At 42.7% G+C, this 8,117-nt stretch overlaps 1 protein-coding gene across 4 annotated transcripts in view; it reads left to right on the top strand.

Annotated features, from left to right (window-relative positions):
* Positions 1–355: 355 nt before the first annotated feature.
* The window catches only part of crtc3 (CREB regulated transcription coactivator 3), a 79,788-nt gene continuing 72,026 nt past the window's right edge, over positions 356–8,117 (top strand). For all 4 annotated transcript variants that reach the window (XM_068015610.1, XM_068015609.1, XM_068015611.1 and 1 more), the window contains exon 1: positions 356–1,024. In XM_068015610.1, the coding sequence (XP_067871711.1) occupies positions 827–1,024 (198 nt within the window). In that variant the 5' untranslated portion in view covers positions 356–826. The remainder of the gene's footprint in view (positions 1,025–8,117) is intronic.

Genomic DNA, 8,117 nt, shown 5'->3' with positions numbered 1-8,117 from the left:
TTTGAGCGTTGTAAACATGGGGAGTGGGTAGGACCAACAGCACCCAATATAAAAGTGTTTCTAAGACCTTCTCTTAGCAATCTAATCCAAATGCCCATTAACCTAGAGTATGGAAAAATATTTATCTAATCACAAAGCTTGTGAATTGACATAAGGTCGATCCTCTTTGAAATGAAATACTAAAAGCTAGGGCACTGACCAAACTTAGCATTTCAGTGCCAATTCCATTTGCAGAACCCCCCGCCATCCAACAATCTGTTGAGGAGCTCATAACGACTGGGAACTGCTCGAGTTTCATTTATTCTTTGAGCTGTCTCTTGTCTCCTCTAGTGGTGGAGTTTAGAAGGAACATTTTGTTTTTTTTCTGTCTGGGTTTTGAGCGATGACAGAAAACCCCGGGCTGAATTTTTTTTTTTTTTGCAGCCCCAAAAGGGATTTTAATGAGATTTTTCCCTTTCTTTTACAACCACCGAGAAGTTTAAACGTTTGGATGTCACTCTGCCAACTGTTGAGGGAAGGCAGCAGCCCACAAGAAGAAGAATTGTGATATACTTGTTGCTGGAGCAGTGAAAAAAGATCTGAATTTTGTTTATTTTGGTTTTTTTTTTGGAGGGGAGAATTTGAAAGAAGGCTTTCATTTTGCTGCAGGATGTTGGGGATGGTGACTGTCTGACTGAGTGAGTGAGTGGAGGGGGGTTTGACTGGAAGACATTCTTTGCTGAGGTGATTTCACTTGGATTTTGAGCTGAGGGGGAGAGTTGGAGCCTGCAGTGTTTGCTGACACCGACTGACTTGTGCTTGCTGCCTGCTTCCCCTCTCGCTGGCGATGGCCGGCAGCAGCTCCGGCCCCGGCGGCGGAGGCGCCTCTGGCGGCGGCGGCGCTTCGGGCCCCGGCTCCTCCAGCGGCGGCTCGGCCGCCTCCAACCCCCGCAAGTTCAGCGAGAAGATCGCGCTGCACAACCAGAAGCAGGCGGAGGAGACGGCCGCCTTCGAGGAGGTGATGAAGGACCTGAGCGTATCCCGGGTAAGTGGCCGCTATCACTCGCTCCCTCAGCCGGGGGGGGGGGCCGCAATCACGCGAGCGCCAGGCTTCTGGGCCTAGTGAAGCTGAGCCCACAACAAACAGAACATTTCATAGAATTAAAAAAAAGAAATGTAATTAAAAAACGTTTAATATAAATGTTAATATTAAGTTGCACATGCTAACGAATACTTTTAAATACACTAAAAGTACAACTTATAGTATTTAAATTTTAAAAATATAATTAAACTATTGAAGACATTAATTTCAATAAATTATGTATTTTAACGCATACTTTAAAATATAGTTGTACTATTAATATATTTAAGACAAATATATTTAAACTATTTAATATAATGTAATTTTTATTAGGTATAATTTAAAATGTAAGTGTAATGCAGTTAAATTTGTATTTTACCTAAATATACTTAACTATTGTGGGATTGATTTATTTTGTGCCTATTCGGGTCACTTTTAAGTATCCAGAATTGCTTTAAAAAGCAAAAAGTTCTCCCAAAACAGTAAATCAGCTGCACAGGGACAGTCGGTAATGGACACTCGTCTATCTCCATCCTCCCCTTTCTCCATCGACTGAGCATCCACCGCCCTCTGGGGTAGAGAATTCCAAAGATTTATAACCCTCTGAGTGAAGAAATCTCTCCTCATTTCTGTCCGAAATGGCCGACCCCTTATTCTGAGACTGTGCCCACCGTGTTCCAGACTCTCCAACCTCTCAGCATCTACCCTGTCAAACCTTCTAAGTATTTTGTACTATTCAGTGTGATCACGTCTCATTCCTCTAAATATAGACCCATTCTACTCAATCTCTCCTCGTAGAACAGCCCTCTTATCCCAGGAACCAGACTAATGAACCTTCGTTGCACTCCCTCTGAGGCAAGTATATCCTTTCCTTAGGCATGGACACTAAAACTTTAGAGCTGTCCGAGATGATCTGTATAGCTTGACTGTTGATTGGGAATTACGTTTATCCACTGAGCCATGCTGGGGGAGCTATCTTTTGGCACCTGATGTCGTACCTCAGAGTGAATCTGAAAATGTAATCATTCCATTTTTTCATCATTACTCAGTGACCTGCTGGGAAATGGAAGTTTAATTTCATGGGATTTTAATTCTTCTTGTGACAGTATTGAAATTTATTGTAAACTAGCTGATTGGTGTGTGCTTGAAGGGGGGTAAATTCAAAACTGCACTGTGGGAACCATATTTCAATGAGTGAATGATTAATCTATGGAGCAGGTTGCCGAGGGAGACGGTGGAAGATTCATTCAAATGCAAATTAGATAGATTTCTTACAGAAAATAACATTTTGGGATCCAATATGAGTAATTTGCAACATGATGTGTGCTGAGTAGCATATGTGAGAGCAATAGGTGATTTTGGACATATGTCCCTAAAGCACTCCACCACTGGGGTTTTCCTCTGCTATTTCTGGGATTGCTGTAGACTAATTTATAGAGATTAATTTGCTGTGATTATCGGTAGAAGGTGAACGAGATGAACCCTATGTTCTATTGCATTGCTTGTGGTAAATCAGATGTTGATACTGTTTTCTAAAGGCAAGGATACGATACCATGTAATGCACAAATATATTATTCTGCATCGGTGCCACTTTGTCCCTTTGTAAGGCCATAATTAAATAAACAAATCCTCGGAGTTTAATTGTTGTTTGCTGAGGGAATTGAGCAGATTGATGGGGAGATAGATTGGTTGAATGCACCCAGCGCGAAATGACTTTCCCCATTATTTTTTAGGTCGCTTGAATGTAACTAATACTTCTATAGTGTTGTACTATTATTCTTTCATGGGATGTGGGCAGGCAGCATTTGTTGCCCATCCCAAATTGCCCTTGAACTGAGTGGCTTGCCAGGCCATTTCAGAGAGCAGTGAAGAGTCAACCACATTGTTATGGGTCTGGAGTCACATGTAGGCCAGGCAAGGACAGCAGATTTCCTTCTCTAAAGGACATCAGTGAACCTGATGGGTTTTTATGACCGTCAACTGTAGTTTCATGGAAAATAACATTTTGGGATCCTATATGAGTAATTTGCAACATGATGTGTGCCGAGTAGAATAGGTGAGAGCAATTTTGGACATATGTCCTTAAAGCACTCCACCACTGGGGTTTTCCTTTGCTATTTCTGGGACTGCTGTAGACTATTTTATAGAGATTGATTTGCTGGGATTATCGGTAGAAGGTGAACGAGATGAACCCTAGGCACCACTACGGACCAGAATTTTATTAATTGAATTTAAATTCCACTAGATGCCATTATCTCCCGCTGTGCTATATACTAGCAAACCTCACATGTAATTTGTAAATGCATCTCTCTTTAAGACTACAAAGTTTATTTGCTGTTAAGTAAGTGGTTTAGTTCGAAACAAGTGTCATTGAACTTTCAGTTAAGTGATTGAATTTCTTTGACTTGTCTTTGGAGTTTGACACAGGAAGTGTAATGGAAAATAAGTTAGGTGCCAATGTGATGTTTTGCTGATGCATAGATTCACTGAAATAGGCAGTAACTAATCTAATTACTCAGTTTACTGATATGTTTTATATCAAGGGTTTGTGAGAAGTCAAAGCTTCAGTGGGCCTGTAACAGCCTTTAAATACCCTGTGAACGTGGCTACGCCTCGTTTCCTTTATACTTGACAGAGCCTTCAGCTTCACAAGTACCTTCTTGTTGGAAAATCTGCACCTGAGAAACTTGTTCTCTGAGCCCTACCAATTTCATTCAGTGCTCATTTCATCAAGAAATCTACTTATCTGTAATCTAATCCTTTTAGTAGAATCTGGATAACAGTTGAAGATAATTACCAGCTTTCAGTCTCTGCCTTGATGAGCTAATTTGTGTACATGTGTACTACACACTTGAAGTGATTCTGAGTGATGTGCCTGGCTTCACTGGATCCTGCTTTGTCATCAATGAAACAAACATGCTCTTTTCTGTAACTAATGACCTGAAAAGCACAACATTTGCATTGATGACGAGGGGCTTTTATGTTGCACACACACAAAAAATGCAGTTTAACTAAAGGATGCAATAGCTGATCTGCCAGTACAGTATGTGGTGAAGGAGGCTGCGGCTCTGGGTCAATCACGGTATGTTTTTTTCTTCGGCCTCCTTGTCTCGAGAGACAACGGGTAAGCACCTAGAGGTGGTCAGTGGTTTGTGAAGCTGCACCTGGAGTGGCTATAAAGGCCAATTCGATAGTGACAGACTCTTCCACAGGTGCTGCAGATAAAATTGGTTGTCGGGGCTGTTTCGCAGTTGGCTCTCTCCTTACACTTCTGTCTTTTTTCCTGCCAACTGCTAAGTCTCTTCGACTCGCCACTCTTTAGCCCCGCCTTTATGGCTGCCCGCCAGCTCTGGCGATCACTGGCAACTGACACCCACGACTTGTGGTCAGTGTCACAGGACTTCATGTCGCGTTTGCAGACGTCTTTAAAGCGGAGGCGTGGACGGCCGGTGGGTCTGATTACCAGTGACGAGCTCGCTGTACAATGCGTCCTTGGGGATCCTGCCATCTTCCATGTGGCTCACATGGCCAAGCCATCTCAAGCGTCGATGGCTGAGTAGTGTGTATACGTTGGGGATGTTGGTTCTCAATGGAAAGCCATGATGTTTATAGAAAGCATCTCACGTACAAGTAATTGTTTTGAAGTGCAGTATCTATGATGGATGCAGCAGCGTAGCAAGATGTCACTGACAGCAATGAGATGGATAACAAATGAACCTGTATGGGGTCTGATGAGATCTGCTAGCAACTGTGTTCCCACACTTGACTATTTCAGCGCTTTCCTGGCTGGCCTCCCACCTTGGACCCTCCATAAACTGGAGCTCATATAAAACTTTTCTGGCTTTGTCCTAACTTGCACAAGTCCCATTCACTCTTCATCCTTCAACCCAATCATTCCATATTCACTGACCTACATTGGTTCATGGTTCCCAAACACCTTGATTTTAAAATGCTCATCCTTGTGTTCAAATCCCTTTCTGGCAGTTGCCCCTCTAATCTCCATGACCTCAAGTCCTTCAATCCTTGGAGATCTCCGCATTTCTCCAGTTTTGGCCTCTTGCGCATCCCATCTTTTTTCGTCCCTTTGGCTATCTGGGTCCCAAGCTCGGGAATTCCCTTCCTAAACTTCTCCATCTCTCTAGCTCTCTCTCCTCCTTAAAATGTACCTCTTTGACCAAGCTGTTAGTCACTCGTGCTAATGCCCATCTTTGGCTCAGCGTCACTCTTCTGTCTGATAACACTGCTGTGTAGCAAGCCTTGAAACATTTTACTCTGGTGAAAGTGCTATTTAAATGTAAGCTATTGTTGAATCCCAGAGGAGGATTGAGAGAAAAGTTTAGTTTCCTTGGTAACAAAAGTTATGCTGTACCCAACTTTTTGAGAAATATGTCATTAACTTATTAAAGATTCAATGCATCCATCTGTGTTCCAGTTTAATACAGTAAGTGGGATTGACACAATAGAATTCCATACTTGTGTTAGAATTCTGTGTGGTTCAGTGGGTGATTTCTGAGCTCTCCAGTTACAGCACCTGTTCAGCCTTTTTCAGACCAGGGCCCTTGTGGTTTTACCCAATTGCTCCCAGCCTACCACAGAAACCTGAACAAATTTCTTCTTGTGTTTCATAATAGAGATTAAACGGCACTAGCCCTGACATGTAGGTAACTTTGTACAGTCACGTTTAGACTGTCTCATTACATTGAAAACCTGTAGCCACAGGGAGCACTGCCAATCTGTGTATTGTAACTTGCAAGGCGCTGGTAACCCTAAGACCTCCTGGCCTGTGTCAGTGTTTTCTTGACATGACACAATGGTAACTACGGTTAACATGTAATTTTATTTTGGTCTCACTTCAAGTTGTTTATTCACTACCTGGTGTGAAAGGTTTGCAGTTATGTATCACCTTATCACTTCTCTCAGCAATGTCAAGTGCTTTGAATTGCAATGACTGATGTGTAGGCAAATTCAGCAGCAATTTTGCACACAGCAAGATCCCGCAAACAACACCAAGATGACTGGTGATGGTGGTCGAGCAAGGCATATTTGCCAGGATTCCAGGAGAATAGTTCTGCAGGCATGTCCACCTTATGATGGGATTGCAGGCAGTGCCAGCCTGGATTATGTGCTCAGGTTCTGCAGTGGGGCTTGATCCTGCAACCTAATGACTCAGAGGTCAAAGTGATATCAGCTGACCCACACTGACACTCTGTGACCGTGCAGTGGTCCAAAGGTCCTCCTATACGAACCTATTTGGAACTTCCAGCTGTGCCTTTGAATCCTGCCCTGAGCTCGGTATTACAGGAATCAACAACCACTCGCAGTCTTTGTCTCGAGGCAACTCTCAAAACAGACTCTCATCAGCACAGGAACTGTCAAGAGTTACCAATATTACAAAAAACATATTTTTGAGGTCTTTCACTTTCTTGTCATTCAGTAATTATTTGACTGACACTCGCTGTAATTTCAGACAATGAGGATTTATGACATTGACTATGGATGAGTGTAACTCTGAACTCTATGTCGTGACATCTGAAAATAATTTAACAAGAAAGGCAGTTTGCAAAGATATTCAGTCATACCTTTACCATATAGAATCATAGAATCATATAACACAGAGGAGGTCATTCAGCCCATCGAGTCTTTGCCAGCTTTTTCAAATAGCATTCCAGTTATTCCTTCTCCTTCCGCTCTTTCGCCTTATCCCTGCAATTTTTTTCTTCAAATATCTGTCTGATTCTCTTTGGAAGGTTACTATTGAGCCTGTATCCACCACCCTATCAGGCAATGTATTTCAAATCCTTATCACTCGTTGTGTTTAAAAAAGAAGTTTTTCTTCATGTCACTTCTGTTTCTTTCAGTCACCTTGAGACTGTGCCCTCTGGTTATTGACCCTTGAGCCATTGGAAACAGTTTCTCTATTCACTCTATCTGAACCCTGCATGATTTTAAACACCTCTTTAAACCTCCTCTTAGCCTTCTCTGCTCAAAGGAGAACAATCCCTGTTTCTGTAGTCTATCCTCATAACTTCTGTACCCTCTGCAAAGTCTTCACATCCTTCCTAAAGTTTACAGGACCGTAACAGTTAGGAGCAGGAGTTGGCCATTTGGTCCTTTGAGCCTGCTCCGCCATTCGATAAGATCATGACTAATCTGATTGTGGCCTCAACTCCACTTTCTTGTCAGCCCCCCCAAAACCCCTGACTCCCTTGTCGATCAAAAATCTGTCTAACTCAGCCTTAAATATATTCAATGACCCAGCCTCCACTGCTCTCTGGGGAAGAGAATTTTACAGACTAATGACCCACTAAGAAAAAGTTTCTCTTCATCTCCGTCTTAAATGGGAGACTCCTAATTTTTAAACTGTGTCCCCAAGTTCTAGATTCCCCCACAAGAGGGAACATGGTGGGCTGAAGGACCTGTTACTGTGCTGTATTAACTCTATGACTCTATCCTCTCAGCATCCACCCTGTCAGGTCCCCTCAGGATCTTGTATATTTAAATAAAATCACCTCTAATTCTTCTAAACTCCAATGGGTTTAGGCCCAACCTGCTCAACCTTTCCTCAGAAGACAACCCCTTCATCCCAGGAATCAGTCGAGTAAACCTTCTCTGAACTGCTTCTAATGCAATTAAGTAAGTAACTGTCTTAAGTAAGGAGACCACAACTGTACACAGTGCTCCAGATGCAGTCTCACTAAAACCCTGTACAGCTGTAGCAAAGCTTCCCCACTTCTGTTTTCGATTCCCCTTGCAATAAATGGCACATTTCATTTAGCTTCCTAATCACTTGCTGTGCCTGTTTTTTAGTTCTAGTTTTAGAGATACAGCACTGAAACAGGCCCTTCGGCCCACCGAGTCTGTGCCGACCATCAACCACCCATTTATACTAATCCTACACTAATTCCATATTCCTACCACATCCCCACCTGTTCCTATATTTTCCCTACCACCTACCTATACTAGGGACAATTTATAATGGCCAATTTACCTATCAACCTGCAAGTCTTTGGCATGTGGGAGGAAACCGGAGCACCCGGAGGAAACCCACGCAGACAC

Source organism: Heterodontus francisci, chromosome 35, assembly GCF_036365525.1.
Source record: "Heterodontus francisci isolate sHetFra1 chromosome 35, sHetFra1.hap1, whole genome shotgun sequence".
In the NCBI taxonomy this organism is placed as follows: Eukaryota; Metazoa; Chordata; class Chondrichthyes; order Heterodontiformes; family Heterodontidae; genus Heterodontus; species Heterodontus francisci.
This window is presented reverse-complemented; position numbering and strand designations above follow the sequence as displayed.